The 15,269-nt window shown below is 49.7% G+C and overlaps 1 protein-coding gene across 1 annotated transcript in view; it reads left to right on the plus strand.

Moving 5' to 3' along the window:
- The first annotated feature begins 4,404 nt into the window (after positions 1-4,404).
- The window catches only part of Mmp24 (matrix metallopeptidase 24), a 44,624-nt gene continuing 33,759 nt past the window's right edge, over positions 4,405-15,269 (plus strand). The window contains exon 1 of the mRNA XM_076570961.1: positions 4,405-4,585. Coding sequence (XP_076427076.1) covers positions 4,421-4,585 — 165 coding nt within the window. The 5' untranslated portion in view covers positions 4,405-4,420. The remainder of the gene's footprint in view (positions 4,586-15,269) is intronic.

The following is a 15,269-nucleotide window of genomic DNA, read 5'->3' on the forward strand; positions in this document are numbered from 1 at the left end:
CTGAGGCATTTAAAAATGAACATATCGACCCATTTAAGATGATAATATGGGGCTCTGGACTAGCTCAGCAGTAGAGTACTTACCCAGCCCGTGAAGCCCCGGACCTAGTCTCTAGCACCACAAAAATCACTATATAAATAAGCAATCAAATAACCACAAGTCTGTAAACACAAAGAAACTCTATAATAATTTCCTAAATAAAACATAGTGAGAAGATTGGCATTATTTACATTTTGAAGAATCTGTTAGAAAATCTGACTTGAAAGGAGTTAACTGTATTTCCATGCCTGCTCCCGCATTGAGTCTATGATGATAAGAAGCTTCTAGAAAAGTACACAGCACTCTCATGAGAGGGTGAGAATCCAAAGTTACATTCATATATAACTGTGCTTTGCACCTCCACTTCCTTCCTACTCTACACAATGAGTTCCTTCTGGTCACTCACAGCCAGGCTCACCTCCTGCCACCTCTAGACAATTCATTTCCTCCCTCTCCTCCCATAATACATTGTCCTCTTCTCTCTCAAGACATGTATTGTGCTAACTTCTTGTTATCTATATTAGAGTCTGTATCCTCAGTGAACTTTCTTCCTCCAGACAGCTACATACCCAAATAATCTTTATTTTCCAGCCCGTCTTGCAGTGTCTGGGAGTCAAACACTATGTAATAAATTCATGTGGAATGAAGAAATAAGAGGGGAAGAGGGAGAAGAGGGGTCTTATCCCCTCTAGTAACAGAAAACATTATTTTTGCAATAAATAGTTCATAGTAAATATGATACGATCAAGTACAGTACAGATAGGTGTACACATACGAAAATCTCATAATAAAATCATATTTTGTACAATAAGTACATACTAAGTTTGTTTTAGGGTTAAGTTGGTCGTGGTGGCACATGTCTTTAATCTCAACACTTGGGAAGCAGAGGCAGGCAGATCTCTGTGAGTTCAAGACCAGCTTGGGCTACACAGCGAGTTCCAGTTCCAGGTCAGCCAGATAATGGATCAGTCCAGGGATACGGCCCAGTTAGCAGAGCACTTGCCTAACAAGCACAGAGCCCTGGGTTTGATTCCTAGCACTGCATCAACCTGCTGTGGTAGTGCACACCTGCGATCCTAGTGCTCGGAGGAAATCAAGATCATCCTAACTACGTGGTGAAAATGAGGCCGGTCGGGGCTACATGTGACCCTGACTCGAAGAAAAAATGAACAATTTCCGAGTTTTCCCTAGCACTTAGTCAGCTGACTGTATTGTTCATAAAGCAAATCTGAACCATCATGTGGTCCTTCATACATAAGGACAGGTGACAGGCAGGGTGGAGGGTGACAGACAACACCAGTCACAGGGCTCAGGAGACAAGTGACCCGCCTTAAGGCACACTGAAATCAGCCACCTGGCCGGCTGGGGCTTGAATCCAGGTGTCAGACCTGAAACGGAGTACCTTTTCTCTTATCCCACACCTGTGATGGTTGTGAGAGGCGGAGAAGTCAAGCGTTCCAATGGACACACGAGAGATTATTCTGAAGCCGTCCAAGCCACCTTAGGCTCCAGTACAGACTTCACCATGGTTCTACCTTCCTCTTACTAACCAGACCATCTTAGGAATTCATTATAGGCATTAATCTGCTCTCCCCCACCCCCAACTTAAGACTTATTCTATTTTAAATCATTTGTCTGTTCCTGTGTGTATGTGCACAAGAGTACAGATGCCCACAGAGGCCAAAGGCTCCCCTGGGGCTGAAAATACAGGCAGTTGTGAGCCACCCAATATGAATGCTGGAAACCAAACCCTGGTCCCCTGTAAGAACGGCACAGGGGCTTTTAGCTGCTGAGCCATCTCTCCAGCCTCCGTCCATTTATCATTTGCCCACGGCCCTCCACACCCTCCACCCCTCCATCAAGGTAGAACCTGCAGTTTGGGATCCATCAGAAGCAGTTCACGGGCATCTGGCCTTAAGCAAAGAAGGTGGCCCCTTTCCTTCCCCGAGGGTTTTATTCCCTCCTGGAACACACCCCTCCCAGACCTCCCCAAGATGAGCAGTTCATTATCTCCCTTCAGTGTTTCCGTAATGCTTCGGTTCCGTCTCTGCCATAACTTACATAACCTTGTTTTTCCTCTATCTCCTCCCCAGATTGTAAGTTGCTCGGTGCTATTCGCCAGTCTTCACCCTCCTTGCACTCCTGAGACTGCCAACTCCTCCTCTCTCTCCTGGAAACCCTCCTCCCTTTCCCATGACTCGTGGAGATCCTGATGTTTAGCTCTTCGGGAGGGCGGGGGTGTGTAGGGTATATGTGTGCGGGGGAGGCTGCACTTGCTCATACGGGCACGCTGACCATCAGAACTTGACATCAAGATGTCTCCCTCAATCACGTCTCCATTTTATTTATTTATTTTGAAACAGAGTCCCTCACTAGCGCTCACTATTTTAGCTGGACTGGCTGGCCAATGGGGCCCCGAGATCTACCCTTTTTCTCTGCCCCCATAGTCCGGGTGCTGAGGTTACAGACACACAACGGACTTTTTGCACAGGTGCGATGGATTCGAACTCAGGTCTCACGCTTGCATGGCAAACGCTTGGTCCACTCAGCCGTCTCCCCAGCTCCAGCCCTGTTTCAGCCTTTTTATCACTCTGGACTCTTTTGAAGGCTCGTCTTTTGGATGTCTCCAGATGGGCCCTTGGACCTTCGCTCTTGTCTGCCTGCCCCTTTCAGCTTCACCTGCCACACGTACCCAAACGGTCACAAAATAGTCCTTCTTCTCAACTAGTTCCTATCTCCACAACCTTGCAGGAGCTTCCAATCTCCAGAACCCTAAGTCCCAGCTCCTTGTCACCTGTCCAAGCTAGTCCTCTTCATGAGGGCTCCAGTTCTGTGAAGATGCCACTGTTCATCTTCTGCACTGGCCATCAAACTCCTCTCCCTCCTCCTCCTCCTCCTCCTCCCCCTCCTCCGATGCCCCTTGCCTCGCCCTATCCCCTGCCATCCTAGCAAACCAAGTGTGCCCTGAGGCCCGATTGCTCCAGCTGCATACTTATGAATCATATATGTTTGGCAGACTTATCCAGAGCCTCCTCCTTATCCTAAGTTGGTTTACAATAACAACCTGTTTCACAGGGCTTGTCTACAAGGACTGGGGGAGATAAAACTCAGGGAAGGGCTCAGCCCAGTGCCTGGTATGGAGTAGACATTCAATAAACAGTAACTATTGTTGTGTCCATTTATGGGGACTAGTGAAGTTTTCTCCCAATCTTCTTGCCATTCTTTACCTTGGGAGGGGACTAGCATGAAACACTTCTTAAATGCCAAGGAGCAACTGCATACAGCAGTAAGTGCATCGTTTTATAAACGTGAGATGAGCCAATGCTTGGACATAGGCCTGACTCTAACATGCCTGCTCCATACCTCCAAACTACCAAACGATGATGATTTACACACGATCCTGCTCAAGAAAGCCTCCAGCCGTCCTCTCCAAAGGGAAGACCCTACAGGGACCTACAGGGACGCACAGGTACTCCACACAATCTGCCCAATCCCATTCTGTACACCCTCCACTCCCCTCTCCTTCCGGGCCTTGCCAGAATCCCACCTCCTCCCACATACCCTTCTCAGGGCCCCTTTCTGATACTTTCTGATACTTGGGAGTCTGTTTTCCTCGGTGTTTACATTTTCTTACTAGGTGTAACCCTCTACAGTGTACACCTCGGCTCATGGGCCTTCCTTTTTGCTTTCATAGCCCCAGTAGCCCAGGGCATTGTGTGTAGAAGGTGTTCCATCAACGAGGGACATTTCGGGGATGGGTGATCGCTCCCCTAAGGAGTCAAGGAGAGAGCTTCCCAGGGCTGTCCCCGAACCCGGTTTAAGCACTGCCCAGGTCTGTTCTTTCCGCTTCTCAGCACCACCCCTCGAGGGAAGCCCCTGAGACCCCCTTCTCCGATGCCAAGCATTTCTTGAGCTCATTCCCTTCCAACCCAGATTGTCTCCCCAGCCCCTTCTTCTCCAGTGTCCCCCCCTCAGCCCTTCTCCTCCGGGGCTAGCCTTGGGCTGCAGACCCCAGGCCTGGCCGGGCCACCCCAGGGCCAGCCTTATTTATCTGGCCTCTTCGCCCTCCCTCCGGGCTTGCCCTCTTTGCACCCCGCGCCGCGAGCGAGCGCCTCCCGCAGCCGCCGCCGCCGCCCGCAGGTCCCGCTCGGGCGCTGCCCCCGCGCCCCCGGCCGCCCCTCGCCGGGGCGGGGCGCGCGGAGGCGGGGGCGCGCGGCGGCCGAGGCGGCGGCGGCGGCGGCGGCGAAGGCAGGCGGGCCGGGCGCGCGTCCGCGGCGCCGTGACTCGGCGGCTCCGCAGCGGCTGCAGCGGGAGGACCCGGCCGGAGCCGCCGCCGCCGCCGCCGCCATCGCAGCCGGGCGGCTGGGCCCCCGCCGCCGGGATGCCGAGGAGCCGGGGCGGCCGCGCTGCGCCGGGCCAGGCCGCGCGCTGGAGCGCCTGGCGGGCCCCGGGGCGGCTGCTGCCGCTGCTGCCCGCGCTCTGCTGCCTCACGGCGGCGGCGGGGGCCGGGAAGCCGGCCGGGGCGGACGCGCCCTTCGCCGGGCAGGTGAGCAGGCGCGCGGGGCCGGGGCCGGGGTCGGGCGGGGGGCGGCACCGGCCGGGCCTCTCTCGGGGAGATGGGGGAGCCTGGCGCTGGGTCAGCACCAGGGCCGGGCGGGGCCCCGCGGGCCGGGCTCCGTTCAGCACCGCGGACAGGGGCGGCGGGCGGGGGCGGAGCGGAGGGTCGGGATGGCCGCGGTAGCCGCGGGGCGTGTGGCCTGCAAGGCTGTGTGTGAGGGAAAGCGTACGACGCCTCGGAGTAAATAGTAAGCGCAGCCAGTGTGTTGTGGGCTGGAGAAGAAGCCGAGGATGTTGGAGCTGGAGAAGGGGGAGGGAGGAGGGCGAGGACGGACCGGATCGCTGTCTTGGTCGCTGAAGGGCCGTCGGGATAGACTAGATCGGCGTGGCCCCACCGGGCAGAACGGAGGCTAACCGACAGTGGGGGTGAGGGGTTGCAAGAAGGCACATTTCGGCCCAATGCAGGAAGTTTGTAACAATTGGAGGTGCTCAGCCAGCCCAGGAGGCGGTGAGCTGCTCATCACTGGCATGAGAAGTCGGAGCTCCAAGAGGGGATTGGATGGATGCATGCATAATGCCTGCATGGATACATGCATAATAATAGTCATGCACTATGAGCCAGGCTTGGCGCTACATTTGAGAGGAATTCGCTCATTTAATCCCAGTACGTATTTTGTGAGCTAGCTGTAGCAGCTGTCCCCATTTTACAGATGAATATAGAGACCCCCAAGAGCTTAAGTAATTTGCCCAAGGTCACAGAGCTAGTGAGTTGGCTCTAGTCTCTTCATGTTTAAGCCAGGACATTATATCACAGGGGGCCGGGGGCAGCTGTACTAATTTCTCTGCTCTCTACCGAACTAGAAGCCTGAAATTCTAAAAAATAATGTTGCAACGGTGTTAACATTGCTGGAGGAAAGTAGTGATTGCCTGGATTATCCTGAGAAGAGTGTGTTTGTTAAGTAGGCATTCTGTTTAGACGAATCTGCAGGAACAGCAGTTTTTTAACTGGGCAAGAGACTCAGGGGATCATAAATTCTCTGAAATTTTGTGCTAATTTGTGTTTATATATGAACATGTATCATTTTCTAGGAGAGACTCTCTAGATTTCTTCAGACTCTCCAAAGATGATATGTTTTTAAAAATTAGAATGCCCCAGCTGATCGTTGGCCTCCTAAAGGTTTATAATTGTTACCTGACTTTCGGGGAAAACTTTCTCTCGTTTGTGGTTTAGCTCTATCTCACATCAAAGTGATGTGATTCATGGGTTTCCACCGCAGCAAAAGCAGGACTCTTCCAGACTTCCTGAATGGGTGCAGGGTGAGTTGGGAGAGCCCTACTCTGGAGACTAGGGTGTGTGGGCTCTTAGCTGGCCTTGGCCCCTGGAGGCTTTGTTACCTTGGTCGGTCTCTTTGCTGTGGCTCTCATCATCTCTGAGAGAGGAAACTGAAGGAGCTCAAGTCAGAGACCTTTTTATGCCTGTGGTATTTTGCACATTAAGAGAAGACAGTTTGCTTAGATATGTCAGGATTTGAAGAGAAGGTTATGTTTACTCAGTGCTTATCCTTACCAGCCTTGCTGGCTTCGATTATTCCACTCTCGCACCCTTCTCGATTTTAAACTTAAGCTCTCCCATCAAGACGGGCCACCTCCCAGAATAGTCACATTTATCCTAGGTTATTTGTGTTGTTCTCTGTGGATATCTGGAGGAGTTCATTTTCCACCTGACCACCGTCTCCAGATGTGGAGTTCTTTCATAGAGAAAGGATAATTTCTTTGATTTCCGGGCCCTGTCCTGTTACCACTCATCCTTTTGTTAGATATCCTGATCTGTGCATATCAGACCACAGCCTTTGGGAAACGATCCACAGGAGCACCCTGGTCCCTTTCACGGGTTAAAACTGATAGCCTGGAACACAACACCCTGTGTGTGGATTATTTTTACCGGACTGCATTGACTTACACTTCTCCACATTGATGTCCAGCTGCCATTTTGCCCCCCCTCCCCGCTCTCCCATCCCCCCTCTCCCCCCCCTCTCCCACCCCCTCCGCGCTTGGCATAGCATTTCCCTGCTTGAAAAGGTCTAATATATACCACAGCCCTGGAATTTTCTCTCTGCTCTACTTTTTTCTGGATCACTTATAAAAAATTAAGTCAGACAGGTTCCAGTATGGTCTCTCGGGGCCCCTTGCGCTCCTTATCCCTTTCCATTCAGAGAAGTGACTGCCTCTTTCCATCTGGTCTCTCCCTATCCCTAAGTGCATTCTCAGCCCTTGATGAAACCATGGCCATCCCAGTCCATTTAAAATATCTATCCAAAACCTTTAGAAATTATTGAGATCATTTGCACCTAATTACCTCTTCACTGAACACTAGTGGGTGACATGACTGAAAATTTGTAGAAATGTCATTGCTTTTCAGCCCACAGATAATGTTGCTCACTCCTCCTCTGTCTTGAGGCCCCTGGAGTCCAGCCCCTCCCTCCCTCCCATTAGTAAGCCATCTTTCCCACTGTTCATAGATAATGCATCCTGACTCCAGATAAGCTTGCCTCTCATCTATCCTAAGACAGGCTGCCGCCGGGGTTCCCTGGACATGGTCATGTGTTGTTCACTGCTGTGCCTCCACCCATTCGTCAGAAATCTTTCCTTAAGGTTCTGGCTCACACCTGCCTCTCTAGGAAGCCCCTCCCTTCTCCCAGCATCATTTATTCCTCTCGGGGGACCATTTAGAGGCATCCCCAGTCAGTGTGTCATTTAATTTTTGAAAACACTTACACATTGTTTGGGAAGGAAAAGGTTGTAGATCATGGTCAAGTTTCTTCCCGACCAAAATCTAACACAATCTTCAACCTTAAATATTTACCATTAAGCACTGTGTTCTTTATGTCTGGGGGTTACACTCACCTAAAATAGGCAAACCTAGGCACGTAAGTTTCAAGGTACCTCCTAAAACCCTTTTTCAGGGACTAGAGAGACAGCTCAGCTTGTAAAGTACCTAATGTGCAAGCATGCCACCCGAGTTCAATTCCCAGCACCCATGTAGAAATCCCAGGGGAGCACTCATTTGTCATCCCAATTCTGGGGAGGAGGAAACAGGGTCCCTGGGGCTCAATAGCCAGCCTGTCCTAATTGGCAAGCCTCAGGTCCAGGGAGAGGCCCTGCCTCAAAAGAAAAGACAAAACCAAAACCAAAAAATAAAGACAAGATGGATGGCTCACGAGAAACAACATCTGAGATTGATCTGTGGCTTCCACATGCACATCTAACACACACACACACACACACACACACACACACACACACACACACACAGCGGGTACCACACAAATACTCACATGCACACATACAAATAAAGAATTTCTTAGAGGGATGAATTGCGTGGGCCCCTGGCCTGGAACTGGAGCCTCACTCCTCTAGCTGTAAGCAGTAGCATCACAATTCACCCTTGAGTTCTCTCACACCTCCTTAGGTGGGGTGTCATCCAATAACGGGACCTACGGGGAAGAGGGACTGAGAGAGGTGGCCGTCACCGTGGCGATCACCACGTAAACACACTGCAGCTCTTAACTGTTACTTCTTCAGTTGTCTTAAATGAGACATTAAGGACACAAACTTTGATTGCCAATGACTGAGACCAGAACTGGTCCCGGGCCTCCTGGCTCCTAAATTGAAAGTGTTTTTCTTTACTGTCTTTGGCTTTTGATTTCCTATCTCTGGTCTTTCATTACCAAGTCCTCCCCACCAAAAAAAAAAAAAAAGACTCAGTCTGTTCTTGCTTTTGCTTTCTCTTGCTTCTTTTGTACTTCGTGTGTGGGGTGAGGGAGGGGCGCTACCAAGTCTCTAAATGGCTCCTCGCCTTTGGTTATTTAAAGCATCCCTTTCTCTTAGTGCTAGCTGAGGAGAATCCCCATCTACGTTTTCATCCTTCCTAGGTCTAATTTGATTTTGAGGAAAATCTGAGTAGACAAAAATGAGATAAGCCAGTGAGCCCAGGCCACGTGAGTCACTGTATGACTCTGAGACTCAGGCTGTAATGGAGTCCCGCCCATGAGACTGGTTTTGAGTGACGTGCTCTGAGCAGACGGAGAGCACTCTCTGGTCTGCACCTGCAGTCAAGGAAGTGAAGAGCCCTGGGTGAGGCAGAGGCTGGGATAGCCCCATCAAACAACACTGACAAATATCCAGGTCCCCAATGCCTTCGGTACTTTGTAGCCTTCTGTACATCCCGCTCTTGTCCGGGGGAAAAGAGCCCGTTAGACGCTCTCTCTGCGACATGAGCTAAACTTGTCCTACGCCTTCTTGTGTTATTGTGGATTTTCCTGGTATCCTAACAGCCTCTGGGGGTGTAAGGAGCTTCGAACTTTCCAGACCCTGTCACGTATGTGTGGTCCTGGCAGCGGCCTCATGAAGTAGCCAAGGAAGCCGTGCTCACCTCATGGATGAGTACACAGCGGCTCAGAGAGGTGACAGGGCTTCCTGTCAGCTTCTCCAGGGACCCACCCACAGCTACTAAACAATAAGGTGGAGACCAGAACTGGATTCTCTGTCCTTGTGCTCAGCGCTTTTCCTGCTGCACAAAACTGCCCTGGCTTGGGATTCCTGGGGCCGCCATTTTCCACTTTCAAGCATGTTCCAAGCCAGACCTTGAAAGGTGATAGTTTGAAAATCAGTAAATTATACTGCTGGAAGTAAACCCTAATTGTATCAAGAGACTCGTGTTAGGAATTGCTTAGGCTTGCAGATGATATGGAATTGGGTGAACTCCCGATGAGGAGACAAACTGAAACAGTGTCTGACACCTAGTGTGAGAAATGCTTTTACTCTTGTTTGTGTCCCCTGACCATATTCTTTGGACAGTACTTGGTACCCAAGTATTCAGCTGTGGAGCCCAGACTGGCCTTGAACTTTCAGTGATCGTCCTGCTTCGGCCTCCCCAATGCTGGGATTCCACTCAGCTTTGTACTAGCGGCAGAAATTAAGGTGTAGGCAAGGCCTAAGGAGGGAGGCATGAGATGGCCCAGCTGAGCCCAGGGCAGAAGATGCTTCAGGAGAAAATGGCAACCGAGCTGAATCTCAGACGAAGGAAAGGAGCGGAGAATGGTGGATCAGCAGTCCAGGCAAGGAAAACCGGGGACTGTGCGCCCCCTGAGCTCATGGTGTGCTTAGGAAATACCGGATAATTGGATCTATCTGGGGCACTGAGTTCCTCGCTTGTTTCCAGTAAGAGTGTGGATGGAGAAGAGGCTGGCAAGGGAAGCTGGGAGCAGACCGTAAGATTGGCTTTCACCCAGAGGCTAAGGGGCCTCATTAAAGGCATCTGAGCCAAGAGGTGGCCTGTTTGGAGCTTGTGAGGAGGCTGAGGGGCTGGGATGCACTCGCCCCGAGCTGCTCTGAGTGCTGGTTGTAGCTCGGTGTTTGAAGCTTACTTAAGGGGCCTCAGGCCTGAGTGCCCGTGCCAGGGAATGGTCCATGGGTAAAGCTATGCCCTCTGGCCCTGCCCCCACCCTTACTGAGGGGTTTTGCTTTTTCATTTGTTTATTTTGCAATGCTAGAGTTCAGAACCTGGGCCTCATGTTTGCTGCATATTAGTGATGCACCCCGAGCTACACCTCAGCCCTGCACAGAGGTTTGTAGAGGCAACCATTGGGTTTTTCTGCACCCCAGGGTTCATTTTACTCAAGTTCTGATAAGTCTTACAACACAAATTTGTTCTAAAAATCAACTTGGATCTATGCTTTAATAATATGTATGACAATAGCAGTCATGTGGTAGTAGATGTGTGTGTGTGTATGTGTGTATGTGTGTGTGTGTGTGTGTGTGTGTGTGTGTGTGTGTGTGAATTTATTTATGTATGTGCCTTGGATAGCTGTGTGCCCGTAAGTCTATAGATAGATAACATTTATGAAAGGTTATCATATAGCTCTAAAGAAGTAGAGAAAAGCAAACATTGTTATTGAACTTTCACTGGCAATGAATACTTCTTAAGCTCAGGCCTGCACCACAAACATCTAGGAGTCCCCAAAGCAAGAGTGTTCTTTCCCCTTTTCTCTCCCCGCCCACCTTGTAACAGTAACCAACCCCAGCCATCCCTGTGCTGAGTCCGTGTTAACAGTAACCAACCCCAGCCATCCCTGTGCTGAGTCCTTGTTAACAGTAACCAAGCCCAGCCCATCCCTGTACTAAGTCCCTGTTAACAGTAACCAACACCAGCCATCCCTGTGCTGAGTCCTTGTTAACAGTAACCAACCCCAGTGGTCCCTGTGCTGAGTCCTTGTTAACAGTAACCAACCCCAGCCCATCCCTGTGCTGAGTCGTGTTTATCCCATTCACTTCCCTACACAGATATCTTAGACTAAACTCCTGTTGTCTCTTATTTAACCTTAAACCTCCACCTGAGCAGCCCACGTCTAATCCTTCATGAAGGGGTCAGGGGGATGTTTAAAAAGAAATGTGTATGGCTCAAGCTGTGTATAGTGACACACACCTTTAAACCCCACCACTTGGGAGACAGAGGCAGGCAGATCTCTCTGCATACCAAGTTCCAGGCCAGCAAGGGTTACAGAGTGAGACCCTCCCCCCACCACACACACAAAACCCTATATGGGATCTGTGTATAAAGCCAGTACAGGGGATGGGGAATGTATTGTAGCTGGTAGAGTGTTTGTGTGGTATGCATGAAGCCCTGGGTCCTGTCCTGGGCACTGCATAGACTATATGTAATGGCACACACCTGTAATCCCAGAACTTGGGAGGTGGAGGCAGGAAGATCAGGAAGTTCTTGGTCATTTTCATGCAGTTTGAGGCCAACCTGGACTGTAGGAGACCCTGCCCTCGTCCCCGCAAAAAAAGTCTGGCGAGGCCTGTGCACTTAATGATATGAGTCTGATCTTCAGAACTTGCACAAAGGTCAAAAGAGAGAATGCCACAACTTGTCCTGTGACTTCCACACCTGTGCCATGGCATGTGCACACACACACACACACACACACACACACACACTCACACACACACACACACACACACACAGGGGTGGGCTGGGCTGGAGAGGAGAAATAATAAAAGCTACTAAGTAAAATTTTAATATAAAAATTAAAAAGTAAAACCAATACAGCACAAGGCTTTCGCTCTATCCTATAAACAAGGCTTCGAACTCTTGCCTCCCCCGTTGACCTCTCCCCAGGAGCTCACAGTGTGGTGTGAGCAGATATGGAAACAGTAAACACTTCACTGCAGAGCTGGATGGTGATTATCTGATGTCTGTTTTATTATTTTTTATGTCTTTCTGAATGCTTAAAATCTTCAGTAATAACAAAATTTTTAATGTACTCGATTAGACCATATTGTTCCCACCCTCCTCTTGCTTAAATGACTTCTAGGACAATGGTTAACCCATTATTACTAAACTGCTACTAATTTTTAAAAAGATTTATTTATGCTTATTTTCTACGTATGGGTGTTTTTGCCTGCATGGATGGATGTCTGTGTATCACAGGCATGCAGTCCCCTCAGAAGTCAGAAGAGAGCACTATATTCCCTGGGGCTGGAGTTACAGACAGTTGTGAGCAGTCATGTGGGTGCTGGGGATTGAACCCAGGACCTCTGGAAGAGTAACTAGTACTCTTAACCACTGAACCCTCTCTCCAGCTCCAACTGCGACTAATTTTTATTATGGAAAATTTCCAACACACACAGAAGTAGAAAGAACAATGTGGGGAGCCCCTAGTGGGCAGCACCCACCACTCTGCTTTGCGTGGCCTGTGAGGCCCCTTGTGGCCGAGTGCTTCCCATTCTCACGCTTCCCTTTTTCCCACTGACTCCCTTCATTGGTTGCTAGACTCCAGCCACCTTGGCACACTTTCTTCTTTTCTAGTCTACAAATTCCTTCCCTTTCAGAAGTTGAACAGAATAATTTTTTCCCTGAAATGTTCTCTTTTTAAACTTTCACTTGGCCTTGTCTATTGGCTCCCGGGTCTCACCTGAGATGTTATATGCTTGGGGAGGTCATTCCTGACATCACAGCCGATATCTCCGGTAGGCACTTTCACAGCACCTTGCCCTGGCCTTTCATTCCACTTATCACAGTTTCAATAAAGTGTTGAATACTTACGTAACTGTCTCCCAATGCCAAGCTGTGAGCTCACAAGCGAGAGTTCCGTGGGGACACAGGCGCGTGTCAAGCCTTGTGGGTGCTGTAGTAGGAGAGACTCTGAGGGATGGGATGGTGCCCCTGTGAGTCCACTAAACCTGGGACAGATTGTCTCCCCCATGCAAGGCACACTTTGAAGGATATCAAATAGTTCATCAGGACAAGGCCAGAATACAAGAGAATGTGGTATTCTATCGTGAAAACGAGGCTTGGTCCGCAGGGTGTGTTCAGGCAACATAGGAGATCAGTCGGGGCTAGAGGGTAGGTATTTGGGGGAGGTGACAAGAAAGCTCTTGAAGCTTGTTGAGATCTGGGCTTAGACTTTGCAACTGGCAATGAGGAACTAGAGGATGGACTCCACAACTCAGCCCACCTGAACTCAAATAATGGAGACTTTCATAGTAGTTACAAGTTATCTAAGTCAGCCATTTTCCCGTTAAAGAAACGGCCTTAACCATGGGTCTTTGTCTCTGCTCTCCTTGTTCCTCAGCTCATCAGGAAGCAGAGGGAACCAGGAAGGCAATGGAAAGACTAAGGAAGACCAGGCCTCCTCCCTCCTCAGAGTGAATGAGAGTGTGGCCACACTCCTGGCCTTGGTCAGAGGCCTTCCCAGAATTAGAAAACATTCCAGCGCTGACCCAAAACCCCAAATGTGCCACCTCCCCAAGCCTGGTGATTGTCTGGCTTGTGGTGGCCTCTTGGGAGTGGGCCAAGGACATTGTGTAGAGCTCCCGGGGATTCCCGTTAGTGCACTTACCACCCACTCGAGAGCCAACGGCAGCCAACAGGCAACACTGTACCGTTAAGGTGTTTGTCAGGAAGCTCAGCTCGGTGTTGTGGGCGATTCTGAGGGCCTTTTAGACTGACTGGAACCGAAGAAGAAGGGAGAGAGGAGAGAGGAAAGAGACAGACAGACAGACAGACAGAGAGAGCGAGCGCTTTTGGAAGCAATGAAGAACTAGAGTAGGGGGTTTAGAGCAACAGAAAGAACCCTCCCTGGAGGCTGGAGGCTGCGCTCCCTTTCTGGCCCCCCTGCCAACTTGCTCTGCAATTTTAAATAAGTGATTTCTCCTCTATGCATTTCATTTTTCTCTTCTGCAAAACATGGCTGTGAAATTACATTGATCTTCTAAGTATTCCTGAACATCGCATTTCCTGGACCCTTGAATGGTTCTGTATTCATTGGACGTTTTTAAAAAGTAGTTCTAACACAGGGGACCAGCAGCAAGGGCCCTCAGTTGCAAGGCAAGAGGAGAAAGGTTTTAGTGGGACAGGAATTCAAGAGAACGAACCCAATGACCAAGGTGACCCTAGAGAAGTCACCAGAGAGACTGGGACAGCAGGGGTGGCCAAGGGTGGTGGCCACTGTGTTGCAGAGTGTAGGCACAAGAACACAGTAACAATATTGTCAAAGGCTTTGTGCTCATGTATTAGTTTTCTATTGTTGCTACAACAAATTGCCACAAGTTTAGTTAAATAAATAATCTAGCTGTTGGCCAGGCATGGTGGCACACACCTTTAATCCTAGTACTTGGGAGGCAGGGGCAGGTGGCTCTCTGTGAGTTTGATGGCACCCTGGTCTATATAGAAAGTTCCAAGCCAGCCAGAGCTACGTATTGAGACTTTGTCTCAATAATTATAGTATTTATAAAGCTGGTCATATAGCTCAGTTGTACAGTGTATGAAAGGCATTGAATTTGATTCCTAGCACCACAAAAAAAGTCTGGAAATCAGAAGTCCAAAATGGGTTTATGGGACTGAAGTCAAGGCGTGGGCATGGCTGCATTCTTCTGAAGGCTCCAGGGGAGACTCTGTGCTCTTCAGCTTCCTGCGGCTGCTTTCATTTCCTGGCCGGGGACCCCCTGCTTCCCTCAGCACACTCTGACTTTGACTCTGGGGATTCCTGTGATTCCATGGCACTCTCCTTGGTGCCCCGGGATAATCTCCCTGTGGGAAGATTCTTGATCCCATCAGGACAGTCTTTCTTGTTACATGGCATTCACAGGCTTTGGGAGTTTGGATGTGAACATCTTCAAAGACCATTCTTACCTAATGCTCCATGTCACTGAGTCCTCTTAACAATTCTTTCATCATCCTCGATTACCAGATGAGGAACAGGATGCAGAGAGAAGTTAAGTCCTTTGCCTAAAGGCACTCAGCTAAGTTAGCAATATTTAGTTTGTGGAAGTTTGTAGGTCCCAAGTGAACTGTCTTCAAATAGGACCCTATCCAGCCCACGGGTGTAAAGAGAATTAATGGAACCCTCTCGAGGATGCTTCCTGAGATCTAAAGCCTCATGCATGCTAGGAACATGCTCTCCCACTGGGCCATTCTCCTAGCCCTCCTGCAATACTCCTGAATTAGTATTCACATGGCCCACTCCTTGACTTCTTTAATATCTCTTATTCAAATGTCTGGTACCTTCCCTGACCACATTCTATCTATAAAATAGCTGTCCAGGAATTTTCTGTCTCCTTGGCCTACACTACTCTTCACCACACTTACTACTACTGATTCTCCCCCTAAA

This window comes from Peromyscus maniculatus, chromosome 4, assembly GCF_049852395.1.
Source record: "Peromyscus maniculatus bairdii isolate BWxNUB_F1_BW_parent chromosome 4, HU_Pman_BW_mat_3.1, whole genome shotgun sequence".
Taxonomy (NCBI): domain Eukaryota; kingdom Metazoa; phylum Chordata; class Mammalia; order Rodentia; family Cricetidae; genus Peromyscus; species Peromyscus maniculatus.